Below are 17,486 nucleotides of genomic sequence, written 5' to 3'. Positions count from 1 at the left end.
GTACAGTAGAGAGCCACACATGAAATGCAACAAACCTCCCATGCTGGATTTGAACCAGGGATGTTGTGATTATGCAGCCTGTGGACTTTTTCAGTCGTTTTGTTGCCGGGCAGCCAATAAGAGAAAATACACCTTTTAAATACATCATATTTATTCAGAAACTTATCTGAAAGTCCACCCTCTAATCATCATAAAGTGACCTATGACCGCTATAGTAGTTACTGCAACATTAATGTCTTGCTACACTTGAATCAAAGGCTAGTTTTGATTCAATGGGTGATAAATAGAGGAACAATGATGAACAGATAACAATACGATGTTTTTGGTATGACATTCACAAGTGATATCTATTGCAAGCACCTAAATACTTGTTTTGAACTGAAACACTCCTTTCACAATAAAGTGCATCTTCTGTCCACGTAGGCCCAAACTGTCTCCTCATTAAGGAGGATATTGCACAGTTCATCATATTACCACGCTTAATACAAGGCCACCTTCTCCCTTCAAAAGCTTTCCTTCTTTCTCCAAAGGCAAAATATTAAGGCTCTAAAGAGAAACCCAAAGCGTTCATTCACTGCTCCTCTGAACTTCACAAAAACTACATTAATATGTGACTCAAGTGTCATTGAGATGATTAATAGCCCATACCTTTGCTACAAAACAGATTCTCCTACACACTACAACCTTCAAAAGTATACAACATTGGAGATGAAGCTCACAAACTACAGACATTTATAGCAAGATGATTAAGACTGCAAAAACTCAAGTGTTGATACTGTGGCTCCAGAAGCTTGTTTAGCCTTTTTGAACACGATGCTGCTCTTAATACTCTGACGATCATCAGAAAATCAGCATCACATCAGATCAGAAAAGCCTGAAGAGGCTGATGAGATAAATCCTGGATTTTGGTATTTAATAAAAATTAAGAAACTGAGATATTGTTGTTCAAGGAAGCATCAAATTGTGAGGGAGTCAGAGGTTGTTTTGGCACTCAGAGTGGAAGAATAAATACTCCTGCATGCAGATAATCTAATGATAAAGGGTTATCACTTGTCAGAAGCAGAAAGTAGCACGGAGGAGACCAATCTCCTCAATCTCTAACTTCAATCAAATGTTGGCATATGGGTGGCACACAGACCTCAGATTTAGCCCTTGAGCAGGATTGCTGTTGATCTTGTTGCGTTATGACTGGTTGGTGGGGTGGGTGATGACGCGACTGGCGCATTCATGGCTTCCTGGTGATCACTGAGAACAGGAAGTGGCTGATTCAAGGTCGTCAGTCACACTGTCCTCCACCAGATTCAATCTTTCTGGCTGCAGGACCCAGTTCCACCTTGCACACCCTCTGGGCAAACTTCAGCGAGCACAATGTCTCTCCCACATTACTTTCCAGAGCAGACACCTTTAGTAGAAATGATGAAACAAAACAATATATACAATATACTGCACATGTGTCACACCTCTGAGGCTGGAAATTAGTAAATATGGAGCAGTAAACTCACCTGCACCACCATGACAGTCTTGCTGCCTTTGCCCAGGGAGTCTTGCAATAAGTACGTAAGGCGGGAATTCCTGAAAGGTATATGAGTCTGCCGAGCTCTCAGTGCCTGAATTACATCCCCCAGTGACAGCAGGGAGCGGTTGATGTTCTGGGCCTCTTTCAGCCTCTCTCCCTCTGCACCAGACTTCCATACCCTCTCGGAGCCAGCCAGGTCCACCAGGTTCAACTTGCCTGAGGAAAGAAGATTTCAGAGTAATGGTGAGATGATGAAGACATGCCTGTCTGAATACTGATCAGATTCTTTTTTGTGCTTTTTCTCTCTGGTCTCTTTTGTTGCTTTAAGACTGCAGATATTCATGACATCCCTTATGAAATATTGCTTTTAATCTAGCATTTTAGCTAGACTGCACTCAGGTGTAATAAAAGAGAGGAGTTCAATGAGGAACGCAGGATGATGTGATTCAAATTTATAGTCGATAGACTTTCCCTGTAGAAGGAGAAATGTACATGTGACTGACCGGTGGTTTTGGAGCCGGTGGCGAGGTCGGTGCCCTGAACGGTGATACAGAGCAGAGCATGGGAGCGGGAGCTGTGCTGGTTCATCTGAGTGCCGAACGTGATCCTGTTCCTCCGGGCTGTGGCTAAAATCTTGACAAAAACAAGAACAAGAGCATTAATGTAGTGATTCATTTCATTCATTCATTATCCAACCAGTATGAATTGTTTAAAACACACTGTGTCACCTTCTTGATGTGCTGAAAGCTCTTAACCTCGATGACTCTGAGGCCCGGCACATGCAGCTGTCCTGTTCCGTCCGGGTTGATCTTTATGTCCAGTTTCTCCCCGTCTTTACTCAGTAGGTCTCTGAGAAATACCAACAATAAAACAACCAACATCTGGTAGCTGTAAAATAGGATTTACCCTGCTTAAAGGCTGTCTCAAGAGAGGTGCAGCATACTGTACCTTAGCACCTCGTTGTAGATCTCCACAGAGCTGACAGTGACAGTGTAAGACCACATGTCCTTCCTCTCCTCGATCTCACTGAAGAGATGTTTTAGGGCTCGCTGGTTGATACCAGGGTGCTCCACACTACCCTGAAAATCAAAGGGCATTTAGCTTGCAGCCCACATCATGGATCATCTCTCTGTGGCTACAGTAATGCTGTTAAACTAGAGAGAATACCTCCATTGTGTATGTTTTTCCAGAGCCAGTCTGTCCATAGGCAAATATACAGACATGGTAGCCATCGATGCAGGAAGTCACAAGAGGCTCAATCTCCTGAAAGACCTGAAGAAACCAATCGGAGGGTTAGAGCTCTAATTCTGATTATATTTCCTGCAGATGCTGCTCATTTTTCATACCTCTTCCTGTGCGGCCTGAGGGTGGAAGACCTTGTCCAGTTCAAAGATGCGAACCTTTCCTTTGTTTAGCACATTTAGTGAGGACTCATTGTTGGGGTCCGTCGTTACCACCACAGACTGGCCCTCCTCATGCTGGTCCTCCTTCAGCACAGGCTTCACACGACACAGCACACGGATGTTGCCTAGAAACAGGAGGCCCAGTTAATCATTAATGATCTTATGTCCTTTGGTGAATTTTATTTTGTCTCGTCTGCGTACCTTTAAGCTCCACCAGCTGCTCGTGGTACTTCCTGCGCAGTGCAACCTCCTTCCTGTATTTCTCCAGAAGGTCTTTGTTGGCTTCAGACATCTCACTGATAGCTGCTGAAATCTTCCAAAGACAAAAGCAAAACACTCTTTACTAGGCTTGTAAATTAGATTTACAAGTCAGATTTATCATCCCCCTAAACACAGATGTCACTTTCACTGTACGTACCTGTTTCTTTGCTTCACTGATCGCTGCTCCGTAAAAGTCTGAGAAGTTTCGAACCTGGCTCCTCAGACTGGTGTAGTCTGTCTTCATGGAGCGTAAAGTTGGAGGGAGTGCTGTCAGACGCTTCTGCAAGCCTGTCAAAAACAAAAAACAAAAACATGTAGAATCCCACTGAAATAGTCTGTTGTCTCAAGTAAATCTATTTAAACAAATAGTTTGACATTTATGCTTATTCTTGGTACAAATTAGATACCAGTCTTATATCTGTCTGTTAAATATGAGGCTATACAGCCAGCAGCTGGTTTCTTAGCAATAAAGACTGGAAAAAGAGAGGGACACAACTAGCCTGGTTCTGTCCAAAGTAAAGAGAATATCCCCTCTTTGGTTTCTGTGTGGATTAAAGAAAAATGTTAAATAGCGTGATTTCGAGGTGCAGGTAGGTAAATTTTGCTGTTAGGGCAGAGACACACTAGCAGCTTTCCTCTATTTCCAGTCTTTATGCTAAACTAAGCTAAGCAGCAGCTTAGTATATTATTAGTTTATTTATCCCACAGACATGACAGCTGTATCAGTCCTCTCAGCTAACTCTCAGCATGAAAGCGAATAAACGTATTTCCCGAAGTGCTAAACTACCTCTTTTAAGACTTCTTTTATTTTCTTGAGTGCAGAAACCAAGATCTCATGCCCTTGGGGGTTTAATGACTTGGTGTAACTCACTGAGGAATTGGTCCTGCAGGTTCTGAAAGTGCTCGGCTGAGCAGCTGGCAGCAGCCTTCACAGCCTCCTCCTTCCTCTCCTCCAAGTGGCCGATCTCTTTCAGCAGATCCTCCCTCAGCTTACTGATTTCTCTCTCATACGCTGCAATCTGTAAAATGTTCAGCACAGCAGTTTGTCAATCTGTTAGCTCAACTGGTCCAATCTGTCCAGGTTCAGCTCTGTAATGAGTTCATCTGCCAATGAAATTGATCCAGGTTGTGAATTTCTAGCAGTGAAGTGGAAGCTTCCTCCTTCTGCTTTTGATTTTCTCTCCTTTGATCATCTGTTCTCTAAACAGGCCGTGGTTTATTTACCCCTCTGGATTCTGTCGATTCTGTCTCTTTCATTTTTTTAAATTAACGTTGATGGCATCAAGGGGACCATCTGGAATTAGCTGCTGGTTTCCCTGACTCTTATTGGCATATAGCCAACAGTAATAACATGTGTGCTGATGGATATTTAGCGTCATTATCGAACATTGTTGTCAAAGGCCCAGATGCAGTTTCACCCCTAGAATTTATGTCCACCTTGTTGCTGCCTGAGACATTTTCAAAAACTTTTGTAGTACAATTATTTACTCCTGAAAACAAAGTTCACGTACAGTATATCACCCAAGTAAAGCAGTTTCAAACTGCATGTTAAAATCTGTTTATTCTGCCCATGAACGTGTGTATTACTGCATGAGTTTACTTCACTGGCCCATGTTTGTTACCTTGTGCTGCAGATTACAGCTGTATTCATCAGACTTCCTGATGTGTTCCTCCAGCTGTTTGCACCGCTCGTTCTGATTGGACAGCTTTTCCGACAGCAGTTCATTCCTCTGTCTAGCTTTAGTCAGATGCTTTAATGTGGCAGGCGATTCCACCTCCACAGTCTGGGTGACATACTAAGAGAGAAATAACATCTGATTAGGGTCATCCACTCTAATAACAGAAAAAAAATAAGGTGGCAGTGTGTATTTCTTTGCAATTTTGTTCATCATTCCTTTCAAAAGTATTTCAGTGGCCGTAGACTTACCTTCACCACCGGCTCTTTGCCCCTCTCTCTGTCCAGCTCCAGTTGCAGCTCCCTCACCCGGTCCTCTCGTTTCCTCAGCTCTTCTCCTCTCCTCCACTCGCTTTGTTCGTTCTGTCGCTCCAGTTGTGACAGCTGCTCAGCACGCTGTTGTAGGGACATCTCCAATTGCTGCACTCTGCTGCGGAGGTTTTCATTCTCCTATCAGATCATATAAAACAAAGTAAATTACTAGTATTTCTGTTGGAAGCTACTAATAGCTACCTTGGCAGCATATCGGTGAGCTCTCTGCTGTGCTAGTGTGTCTCACCTTGATGAGCATGGTGCTGGACTGGGAGGGGATGGTTGACAGCTGCTGCAGGAGGCCTTGGGTAACGCTCAGGTTCTGTTTCAGGCTCTCATTCTCCGCTGACAGACACAGCACTCGCTTCTCTGAGTCCGTGGCCCCCTAAGGACACGAAACATGAGGTGGATGTGGACTCACATATATTGTTGATTTTCTATCACAGATTCATACTTAAGGTGTTGTACAAGGCAAACTAAATACTATTTGGCATTTGTGCAGCGATGCAGTTCATTCAGTGGGTGTGGGAATACACTGTGGCAGCTTTGCTGATGACAGGGAAGGGACACACTTAACAAATGATTAAATCAATAGTTCACAGTGCTTACAGTGGCTGTTCTCAGTCTTGACAGCTCCTCCTCACGCTCCTCTATGCAACTCTTGAGCTCGTCAATCTGTGCAGGAACAGTTAAAGATTACTGAAGTTTGAGTTGAGAATATAGACATGTTTAACTCCATATTTTATTCCATTATTTGTGTCACAGTTTGTACACATATTTTTTTTAATCTTTTGAGATGCATGATTTTGTAGGGGAGGCCTGGTCAAAATGACAGCGTAGGGTAGATTACGAAGAGTCACATAAAAAATGTACACATAGCATAAGACCTGAGAGTCATCCAACATTTATGAAGATATGGATGTACAGCAATAGTCAACAGAAAATAAAGCCTCATATAAATTCTCATTAAAGTTATTAGACATTTTGGGAGATTTAGTAATAAATAATTCACATTTTAACAGAAGGACATGTGCTTTCAATGAATTATCCATGCATTTCAGTCTGGCTTTTTTTCTAAAATGGATAAAGCATTTGGAATGAAACCAATATGCAGCATCATACCTGCTGTTGAAAGGCCTGTATTCGAGAGTGTCTGTCTCTGTCCCTCTGCTCCAGCTGTGAGTGCAGCAGACGGAGCTCTCCTCTCAGCTGACTTCTCTCACCCTGCAGACCGTACAGAGACTCGACCAGACTGTGGACCCCAGACTGTGTCCCTGCATCACTGCTGGACTCACCTGGTGGACATAAATGAGCAAAACTACAGTCATCATCATCATCATCATCATCATCATCATCGTCTACCGAGTACTGACAGCATAACTAAAAGCAAAAAAACCTAAATCATATTCTGTCATCTCTGGACCCATATTCATATTAGGCCGCTCTGAAATAGTAACAACCAATATCCTTTGAACTTATTTTGACCTTTTTTTATATACAATCTCTTCAGTTATGACCAATTCCCACATTAAACTTGAACGTTTGCGTGTGTGTGAGTGTAACATTAATGAGTATAAAGTATGCACTTAAATCTCTTTCACACACCATATAGTCACTGTGCATTCCAGTGAAGTTAACATTAGCGTTGCCATGTTTCCACTCTCAAGTCTCCAGGGCTACTTCACAGACCTATATAGGACTACCGCAGTTTCTCACGTGCAGCCTGGATCGAGCACAGAACCAAGATTCACATTTATACGATGCAACAACCTTCTAAAACTCCTCTATCATTCATCAGGAACCTGAGCTGCATGCCCAACAGCACTTTAATCACTTTCTTCCTCCTCAATCATTTATCGGGCTCTGTCATCTTTGATTTTCATTGCAGAGTTTTATGCTAATTTTGTTAACATGCCATGTTAGGTTTGCTGTGTCACACATGGTGTAGAGAGAGGGGATGGTGCCAGGAAAGGAAAAAAAAAACATGGAGGCTACAGCTGTGCATCAGGGGTTTTGATAGAAACATGCTCAGAAGAAACGTGAAAAGTCTATGAGAAGTTCTGGTTGTCAAAAGAGCTTCAGAAGCACTGAAATAGCTTTGTAAATTGTAAAACATCAGCTCGAGATAAAGCAAGAAAACTTATTTTCTCCAGCTGAAAAACAGATGATATAAAATTTTTGTCAAATTCTTGAAGAATGACCACTGAATGGAGAACCAGCCATTCATTCAAATCAAATACTGTCTAGAAGCTCACACCTTGCCAAGATGCACCAGTGGTGGTAATCATGCACAGTCAAGAGGCACAGCATCACTTCTCCACTTAGGCCTGCACATTACATTAGGATAGATAAACAAACCAAACAGCCTTGTAACACTGGGGCATGGACTCCAGGCTATTTTTAGGCCAACACAAGTACACGTGGAGCCTTCCATGTGCCAGACCTTGTAAGTGCATTTGCAGGGAATAAAACGAGCACTTTCAGCCATGTTTTATTCATGACGGAGAGAAACAGAGTCACAAGTACCAAAGACCCTCGCAACATAATCATGAATCTTCGTCCTGTGACTAATGGGAGGCGGTGCACATGAGGTCCTCTGCTTAAACACACCTACATACTGAGATTCACAGAATAAAAACAGTCTGGCCATCATGCACGTTATCATTGATATTGATATATTTCTCTGAGGCAGCCTGAGGACAGAAATCTGATCCGTCCACAGCTTCACTGAGTCATGCACATGTTAACAAGCTGTACGTATGCACAGAAAAGTGATGTAAGACAGTGTAGTTGGTATGTCTACCCTTCTGCTCTGTGGTCAAAGAACCATCTGGTCAGATGTGAAACACAGCAGATGCAGACATCTGAAGCTTTGCAGACAATCACAGCAGCAAAGTGTTAGTCTGGTTAACTTGACTTACACCAACACTCAGAAATCTAATCAGTCTGCTGCTCTGATTATGATTCTATAAAAAAGGTGTACAATGTTGCTGGTTGAGAAAGAAATCAAATTTTGCATCAGCCAACAATAGAAAAACATTTGAGTGAACTATGCAAGACTCTGTCTTAGGAAGTGATGACTAATATGAAATTTGAATAAACCCCCTTTGAATGATCTTTGCTTCTCAAATCCTCCATTACCTCTTTATACAATAATGGGAAATTACAATATTTCCACAACATTAAATAAACATGTCTGTATTATTCAACCTAATGGATGTACACCTATAATGATGAGTGTGTGAAATAGTTTTTTGTTATTCACTGTCATCATATTCAATCTGATCATCTCATCTAATCTGCAGTCTCATATTGTTTTAAATCCATCTTTAGTCCCGTGTGCCATTTTATGCTTCTCTTTTCACACCAACCAGTCCACGTCAGTGTGTGGTTATTAAAATAGCCACATGCCCTCTGCCTCTCTCAGTGTTTCATCATCCTCACACCCACCACATGAAAACGTGAACCCATCCCTCATGCACCTTAATTTCACCCTCCCCCATCCTTTCTCTCCTCTCTCCTCCCCCTCTGCAGACCTTCCTTCTCTCCCTCACCCTCACTCAGTGGACTGGGGGTCTGCTGCTGGCTGATGGCCTCCTCCAGGCTGCTGATGATGCTATTCTTGTCCCTGAGGCGCTGGCGATACGACGCTCGCAGGGCCTTCATCTGGCGGCGGTGCTGGACGCGATGCCTCTTCAGCTGGACCCGGTACTGGTCGGCCTGCTGCTGCAGCTGCTGGAAGTGGGAGTACTGCTCCAGAAAGCTCAGCAAGTGGGACATCACAGCCACCAGGGGAGACTCTGACAGCTGGACAGTGCAGAAGCACACACACACACACGCACACAAGGTTTAGCAACACAGCAGAAGCTCCTATTTGGGAAACTGCTACTTTTGCTAATTCATGTTCCTGTGTGAGATGAGCAGCTCAGTCAAGGTGATGACACAGTTTTTCTACCTTTCCTGTTGTTTCAAGCTGAACTTGTGAGGCCCTCCTTTTCTCAGCTTCCTGCTTGAAGGACAAAAAGGCAGCTAGAGGAGTGCATGCTGAGATGTCGGGGCCATCTTTTTCATCTTCATCACTCAGAGACACTTCATCACTGTCGCTGCTACTGCCTGGATGACAATAAATCACATAAACAATCAAGAGAACAGGAATGTATGTATTAATAAATCAGTCAGTAGAGACTATCCACATCATAATTAATCTGTATTCTATGTATGATAAGTCAGCCTTTATGTTGGTCTATAAAAATTCTAAAAAGCTATTTGAGCACTCACTTGATTCACTAAACCGAGCACAGGCCTTTTTTCCCACTTTGGGGGTGTGGCCATTTCTCCTCCTGCTCTCTGTTTCCATGGAAACAGGTCCTGGCTCCTGAGCACAGCAACATACAAGAGGGTCAGACGGTAATACACATGCAAAATATTTGTACATTTTGTACATAGCAATGCACACTAAGGGCACAATGACAACACCAATTTCTACATCCTTTATGGTAGACACTATATTGTGGTATCAGGTGGTAGGTGACGCATGCATGTTCCTGCAAAAAAATGTTTTCCCAACATGGGACCCTGGAGACTGGACATGATGTGGCGAGACATACGTCTGTGGAAGCTCCACACGCCCCCTCCAAGGCTTCCTCCTCCTCCTTCTTAAAGACAGTGTAGAAGATGTAGACTAAAAGGGAGTAGAAGGCGTACATCTCTACTCTGTCCAGGAGTCCCTGTAGATGACACATTAACTAAATAATGACATACACTTTAACCACAGAAAAACAGATAGAATTCTGTTTTTTACCCTGAAAATATCAATATCACATGTATAATTATTATCGAAGGATGCGTGATAATCACACTGCTCTCAGCTTCTCCAGAGGTTCAGCATCTTAATCATGACATCACACACAATGCTTTATCTTCTTTACCTTATCACATATCTTCTTCTCTTTGGTGATGACAATACGACGTCCCAGTCATTTGAATTCCCCCGTCACACTCCATCTGTGATATCAATGACAAATCCTCCCATGCAGCCCTTCTTCTTTGAGCTGCAACAGCATCCCATCGCTGTGTGCAGCCCCTGTGTGGATCCCTCTCTGTTGTTCTCTCTCCTCCCCTTTCTCCTCCTCCTCCTCCTCTCCACTCTGCTCCATCTACAGGCTGCATCTGCGCCAAGCATGCTCAGTGCGGTCTCCTGATCCGCTGCAGTGGTGGAGTGACAGATACAGAGTGGAGACTAATTGAGCTTGTGTAGGGGGTTGATGCCGATAGCAGTGGTCAGAGACAGAGGTGGATGAGAGATGCCAGAGTCCAGGCAAAGATCGGAAACTGCAGCAGAACGCAATTGCAAATATAGAAACGTTTGCAAGAAGTAGCACAGCAGTGACAAATGGATGGACATGAGCCAAAAGATCTTCGAAATGTGATGAAACATTATAACTGGAGTAATTTATTCAAGTTATGTTGACTTTATTTTTCTTTAGTGAATATTAACATTTTATAAAAAACATTCTAATGAAAGAAAAAATAAAATTACATGAGATATTTTTAAAACACTTCCACACAGCCATAAAAAGACATGAACTAAATTATAAATCATTAAAAAAAAACGTAATTATTGAATACCTGAAAATATCTCTGGTCACCTGAGTCCTGAGGTCAGACAAAGGCATAGTCCCACAGACAGGCACAGTGCCACAGATGCTTGTACGCACACTGCAGCAAAACTGTTGAGGCAGCTGCTCACAACTCTGTAATCCTGAGAGAGAATCTGCAGTGTCCACTACAAACTCCTGTAGAGAAAATTAATATCTCGCAAAGACAATACTGTGAACAAACCTCATTTACGTGGCGTGAGTTAAACAGGTGAGGTCACCTCTGTCACCAACACTGAAAACCGACTGAAAAGTAATAAAAAAAAAACTGCACTGATAAGTATCAAAAGGGCAAGATGAAATACGAGCAGGACCAAGAGCTTAGACCACTGCAGATATTTAAACAGTCACACTGCTGATGCTGCAGAACAAACAGGACCTAGACTCTGAGGCAGCTGGATGTATTTGTAATCTACACTAAAAAACTGTGTAGCAGAGAGATGTGTGGAGGGTGTCAATAAGCCCAAGAGTTAGTGTAGCCTGTTAAACATTGTTGGAAATTATCACATAATAACTAAAAAGCCCACTTGCTTGCTGAATAGCTTAGTAAATGTCACCCAGGTGCTTCCAGTAAAAGGTTACTGTTGCACCACAGTGATGCAGAATGCCACCATGGGATATCAGTTGTAAATTGTGATCACATATCTCTCATGTAAATGAGTTTGCTCAGTGGTATCCGTGTTTAGTCTAATGCTCTGCTTTTATTCAAATGCAGTTCGTATGAAGTTCAGCCAACGTCTTTGTTTAGAAGCTGCTGTAAACTCCAGTAAAACACCGACTTCATAGGTGCAAAGAAATTACTAAATCAGATTTCTGGATTCCTGAATCATTCTGACTTTCCATTACTATGCAGACCATCTGACATCTGACATGAGTTTTCATTTTTAAATACAAAGTGTGGTACATCAGTTACTGTCACATTGGCACATTTGAGAAACTGGAACCAGCTATGGTGTGACATTTTTACCCAATAATTAATAGTTGCTTGATTAATCCACTTTCAAAACTACTGTTGATGTTGATGCTGAAACTACTACATGATGATTTTATGATCAGTATGTTGCGTTGAATCTGTTGCACTATGAGCTCACAAAGGAACATTTCATCGTAATGTTAATAGTGTTAATTCAACTCTACAAATGTCCTGAAATGCTAATAAGTTAGGCACATTCATTTTTGCATAGATGCATAAATATACACAGACCCTGACTAATCATTCAGATCTCTACTGATTCACTAGATGCCCATGTTACATCGGTCAGTGACATCCAGCAGAAACATGCTGAGGGCCCGTGTGGAGGCCCAGCAGCCTACAGCCATGGAACCTTTCAGGAGCCACTTGACGAGTCCCTCAGCTGCAGCAGGAGAAATGAGTGGCGCAAAAGTGATCGCTCCAACCTTCGGAGCTACAAGCAACGGGAGGCTGAGGGCCACGCCGCTCAAGGCCCCTAAAGCATTCCCGGCAAACAGACACACGGTAAGGCAACAGGACAGGGACGACAGGCCCAGGCAGCGTGTCATCACTGTGAGAGCATCTGCTGAGAGCCAGTCGCACAGTCCCAGCAGCAGACAGGAGCCACAAAGGAGAATATGTGCCGTGTTGTGGTCTTCACTGAGCCACAGGAAGTCGAAGGAGACCAGCGCAGGAGCCAGAACCTCACCAGCCCACTCTGCTTCTTTCTGGATAGAGGTGAGGTATGAGCCGGAGGGATGCACAATGCAAAGCGCTGCAGAGAGTCCAAGCAGGAAGAGGCCTACTGAAGGAGCCCTGTGGTCCTGCAGAGAGAGATGTTAGAATTACAAAGTGAGAAATCTTATACCTGAATTTATTCATTCTCTAATTTCTAGCTAAAGGTAACAAAGATCTCAGCCAGGAGGTGTACAGAATGCAAATATTTATTATGCATTACAAATGAGTATGGCAATTTTGCTGCAAAATACATTAAAAAAATTCTCAAAAAAAAGCAGTGAAGGTAGCTCAGGAAACACAAAGTTACAGAGATTTTACATCGGTGAAAAACCCATACCAATGGTGAAGAGCTTGGGACGGTGGTACAACGAAAGCCTTAAAGACGCAGACCAGTGCAACAAACTGAGACAGGAAGCTAGCAAGGGTCTAAACACTATCGATAAGACCCCGCTTCCTGGAAAGTTGAAACTGTGGTGTCTGCAGTTTGGACTGCTCCCCCTAACGATATACGAGGTTCCAATCACCAAAGTTGAGAAACTGGAGAGAACAGTCAGTTCCTATATTAGGAAGTGGCTCGGTCTCCCACAATGCCTCAGTAATATCGCCCTGTATGGACGTGGTGCTCTGCAGCTGCCTGTTTCTAGCCTTACTGAAGAATACAAGTGCACCAAAGTGAGGCTCGACATGACTCCGTCAGAGTCTCATGATGCAGCAATACAAGCAGCTGCCCCCAGATTAGCAACTGGGAGGAAATGGACCCCTTCAGAGGCTGTGCAGCAAGCTAAAGCTGCTCTCAGGCACGGAGATATAGTAGGACAAGTACAACACGGAAGAGCAGGGTTTGGATTTGGTGGAAGTCGATCAACGTGGCACAAAGCTTCATCCACTGAAAGAAGAAAGTTGGTGGTTGAGGAAGTTCGGCGTCAAGAGGAGATAAGTAGATGCACAAAAGCAGTCTCACAGTCTAAACGGGACAGTGGACCAGTTGGGAAAACCTGGAACTTCGCAAGCTGACTCTTTGGGAAATGGAAGCAGAATAAGCTTCATCATCAGAGCCACCTACGATGTTCTTCCAACTCCCAAAAACCTACAACAGTGGCTAGGGGAAGATCCCACGTGTGCACTCTGCCAAACATCTGCAACGTTGAGACACATCCTTACCGGATGCAAAACAAGCCTGTCCCAAGGCCGATACACCTGCAGACATAACCAGGTCTTATGGCAGCTGGCGACCACCCTGGAAGGAAGGAGAACAACCACCAACGCATTGCCTCCTTTGATGCACGGCCTCCCAAACACCACTCCTTTTGTGAGGGAAGGTGAACGTCCACCTAAAACATTGGCAGGAGTCAGCACGACCCTCCTTGACCTGGCTAGGGACTGGAAAATGCAGGTCGACCTGGATCACAAGCTTGTCATTCCAACAGAGATAGCATCAGCGTCACTCAGGCCTGATCTCATCCTGTGGTCAACCTCCCAGAAACTGCTATACATCGTGGAACTAACGGTACCATGGGAAGCAGCTATCGAAGAAGCGTATGAGCGGAAAAATCTGAAATATGCTGAGATAGCAGCCCGAGCAGAACAACGCAATTGGACTACTAAGGTGTTCCCGGTAGAAGTTAGATGCAGGGGGTTTGTTGCTAGGTCCACAACCAGGCTCCTGAAGAGCATGGGGGTGAAAGGGCTGGCTTTCAGACAAACGGTGAAGGCACTCTCACAGGCTGCGGAACTAAGCAGCAACTGGCTGTGGATTAAGAGGAAGGACAGCAACTGGTCTGCTAAGTGACCAGCGTCTCCCATGGCTTAGACACGGTCATCTACCGTGTTATCTCTGCAGGTGTTGGCAGTGAGTTGGGGCTCAAATAATGGAGCGCAACCTGAATAATAGGCCTTTACACTGTCTAATACTATCAGAGCAACACATGGTAATTGTACAAAAATGGCCTCTTCAACAGGGGTTGAAGTAATGCCATATGAGTAGAGTAGGTACAGGGGACGCAAGGTCAGGTCTGATCACCCTGTGGCTGGCCACCTGTGGCGAGGGTGTATAGTGTTAATGGCCGAAACACCCAATGAACTACAGGTACACTACTGATGATGCGCTCCCCTCCCCGATTACAACTTGCCACGGCTTATCCATGGCAATTATAATTAGAGCAAGGTTTGTCCTCTTAGTTGTGTTGTTTGAAATTGCTCCCACTGAGAACATCATATAAGAAGCTGTGCAGAAAGTATTCAAGGGATTTTACCATCTAGTCCTTTAAGCTTTATATTATTATATCACAGTGGAGCTGGAGGCCAGATTAATGCCATCCAGAGCAGTTATGTTGGTGGAAAAGGTGTCTCTGAGGTGTCTGGGGCCAAGCAAAATAACTTCAGTTTTATCTGAATTTAGCAGCAGAAAGTTGCTGCTCATCCAGGACTTTATGTCCTTAAGGCAGATTTGAAGTTTAGCCAACTGATTGGGTTCATCTGGCTTTATTGATAAATATAATTGTGTATCATCTGCATAACAGTGGAAATTAATGGAGTGCTTCCTGATAGTATTACCCAGAGGAAGCATATATAAGATAAAGAGTATTGGTCCAAGCACTGAACCTTGTGGAGCTCCATGTCTAACCTTAGTGTGGACAGAGGAGTCATTGTTAATATGTACAAACTGAAATCGATCTAATAAGTAGAACTTAAACCAGCTTAATGCAGTTCCTTTTATACCAATGAACTGTTCCAGTCTCAGTAACAGGATGTGATGGCCAATGGTGTCGAAAGCAGCACTCAGGTCTAACAAGACCAGGACAGAGAGAAGTCCTCCGTCTGATGCCATAAGGAGGTCGTTTGTAACCTTCACCAGTGCTGTCTCTGTGCTATGGTTCGCTCTAAAACCTGACTGAAAATCCTCAAATAGACTATTAGAATTTAGAAAATTACACAGCTGATTAGCTACGACTTTCTCCAGGATCTTGAAGAGAAAGGGAAGGTTGGATATAGGTCTATAGTTGGCTAACACACCTGAATCAAGAGTAGGCTTTTTCAGGAGAGGTTTAATTACTGCTACTTTAAAGGACTGTGGTACATAGCCTGTTAGTAAAGACTGATTTGTCATATCCAGTAAGGACGTGTTAATTAGGGGCAGGACCTCCTTAAGTAGTCCAGTAGGAATGGGGTCTAGGGTCTATGGGGTCCAAACTGTACAGTTTCAACACCATAAGCCAAAACAAGGTCAAGAGTGTGGTTAAAACAGTGATTTGGTTCATTTACACTCTGGGAGAAGCCAATTGAGTCCAAAAGTGAGACAAAAGCAGTGCTGAGACCATCATTATCATTGTCCACATGAATATTAAAGTCACCTACTATAATCACTTTGTCCACACTAAGGACTACGTCTGATAAAAACTCTGAAAACTCAGTTAAGAATTCAGAGTACGGGCCAGGAGGGCGGTACACTGTGACAACCAACACTGGTTTTAGAGTTTTCCAGGTTGGGTGTGAAAAACTAAGAGTAAGACTTTCAAAGGAGTTACAATTAAGTTTGGGTCTAGGTTGGACTATTAAACTAGAGGTAAAGATTGCTGCAACTCCACCTCCAGGTCCAGAATCTCGGGGAATATGAGTATTAATATGACTGGGAGGAGTGGCCTCATTAAGACTAACATATTCCTCAGGACTTAGCCAGGTTTCTGTCAGACACAATAAATCAATTTGATGGTCAGATATCAGATCATTTACTAATGATGTCAATAACCTTTCCAATTATTTCCTCTGGTTCATAGGCTAGTCATTTAAGTAATAAACATATGTTCATAAGAGCCCAAAAGTTACATATCAAAAATGCTTGTTTTGCCCGACGACAGTCCAATAGACGAAGATAAACAAAGTATTAAAACTCAACTCAAAGAAGTTAAGAAAATTGAAAACATTTGAGAAGGTTGCACAAAATAATAACTGACACTTTTGCTTCTAAAACGACTTAAAAGATTACTTACTTACTTATCAAAATAGTTGTTCCTCTGATTGATCAGTCAACTAATGGTTCAAAGTCTAAAAGTTAAAGTCAGCAAATGATAACACCGTGCATATTTATTGGCACTACACTGAATGACACCCACCTTGAAGAGTCTGTAAGAGGAGTGCAGAGCCGTGGCAGACAAAATGAGGTTGGTGCAGGATGTTACCCACTCTGTGACACAGGGCGCCATTGATACTGAGTGACCCTCCTGGAAGCATCCACGGTGGCTCTGATGATCGAGTCCGACATGAACTGCTGCAGCTGCGGCATGTGTCTGAGTGTCGGCTGGTATTTCATGAAGTAGATGCCGATGGACGCAGAGCACAGAGCAACAAACTTACAGCAGGGGCATGTTTGTTATTGACACGTGACGGATATGCAGAGTGCGCAGGCTCAAAAAGATGCCTTCTATACCGCTCAGAAACTCGGACACTGCGCAAGTAAGATAAAGCACAAGATGTATTATCACTGGCCGAAGCATAAACTGTATAAAAGAAAGGAATGGTTTGGAATGTATTCTTTATGAAACACTTTGACCTTTATTTCACCTGTTTTATAATTCTGTAGCAACTGCTCCACAGAACTTCTGAAGTACATTTATGTATATTACTAAAATCAAAGTTCAAAATTAAGTAAATTCAAAGTAACTAAAATTGTCAATCAGAGTCCCTTACTTTTGGCCAATCAGAGTGCTTCTTTCTTTCGACCAATCAGAGAGCCCCTTACTTATGGTGAATCAGAGTGCTTATCTCTTTCAGCCAATCAGGGTGCTGCTTTGTCTCAGCCAGTCAGAGTGCTTCTGTTGGACACCAACGCTTAGTGCCAGATAAATATGTCTTGCTACGCAGAATATTTACTTACATATCTAAGGATCATAGCACCAAGTGCAAATGTTATCCAGGCTACAAGCTATCCTATTATTCGTTCTTTATAGGTTACTAACAGATAACTACTCTTTGGGGT

General features: G+C 43.2%; 2 protein-coding genes across 2 annotated transcripts; both read right to left on the bottom strand.

The window, feature by feature from the left end:
- Positions 1–1,154: 1,154 nt before the first annotated feature.
- Positions 1,155–10,254, bottom strand: LOC139205389 (kinesin-like protein KIFC3). The gene is made up of 20 exons (XM_070835589.1): positions 10,096–10,254; positions 9,775–9,894; positions 9,446–9,542; positions 9,123–9,280; positions 8,722–8,974; positions 6,290–6,462; positions 5,777–5,842; positions 5,415–5,552; positions 5,108–5,305; positions 4,803–4,976; positions 4,052–4,199; positions 3,338–3,468; positions 3,121–3,232; positions 2,863–3,044; positions 2,684–2,788; positions 2,465–2,595; positions 2,245–2,365; positions 2,020–2,149; positions 1,503–1,732; positions 1,155–1,402 (listed from the first exon to the last, which is right to left on the bottom strand). Exons 2-20 carry the CDS (start codon positions 9,871–9,873, stop codon positions 1,277–1,279), a joined length of 2,772 nt encoding a protein of 923 aa, XP_070691690.1. The 5' UTR covers positions 9,874–9,894; positions 10,096–10,254; the 3' UTR covers positions 1,155–1,276.
- Positions 10,255–11,727: 1,473 nt separating this feature from the next.
- On the bottom strand, positions 11,728–16,854 carry LOC139205774 (transmembrane protein 276-like). The gene is made up of 2 exons (XM_070836085.1): positions 16,624–16,854; positions 11,728–12,600 (listed from the first exon to the last, which is right to left on the bottom strand). The coding sequence occupies exons 1-2, from the start codon at positions 16,711–16,713 to the stop codon at positions 12,061–12,063; spliced, it is 630 nt and encodes a 209-aa protein (XP_070692186.1). The 5' UTR covers positions 16,714–16,854; the 3' UTR covers positions 11,728–12,060.
- Positions 16,855–17,486: the final 632 nt, after the last annotated feature.

Source organism: Pempheris klunzingeri, chromosome 8, assembly GCF_042242105.1.
Source record: "Pempheris klunzingeri isolate RE-2024b chromosome 8, fPemKlu1.hap1, whole genome shotgun sequence".
NCBI lineage: Eukaryota > Metazoa > Chordata > Actinopteri > Acropomatiformes > Pempheridae > Pempheris > Pempheris klunzingeri.
This window is presented reverse-complemented; position numbering and strand designations above follow the sequence as displayed.

Excerpts from the sequence above, each read along its gene's own strand:
- LOC139205389 (XM_070835589.1), bottom strand. The coding sequence starts at position 9,873 with ATGTACGCCTTCTACTCCCTTTTAGTCTACATCTTCTACACTGTCTTT. Across the intron at positions 2,366-2,464 it reads ATCTACAACGAGGTGCTAAG|AGACCTACTGAGTAAAGACG; the intron begins GTACAGTATGCT and ends GGTATTTCTCAG. Across the intron at positions 1,733-2,019 it reads CACCGGCTCCAAAACCACCG|GCAAGTTGAACCTGGTGGAC; the intron begins GTCAGTCACATG and ends TTCTTTCCTCAG.
- LOC139205774 (XM_070836085.1), bottom strand. The coding sequence starts at position 16,713 with ATGGCGCCCTGTGTCACAGAGTGGGTAACATCCTGCACCAACCTCATT. Across the intron at positions 12,601-16,623 it reads CCTCTTACAGACTCTTCAAG|GACCACAGGGCTCCTTCAGT; the intron begins GTGGGTGTCATT and ends CTCTCTCTGCAG.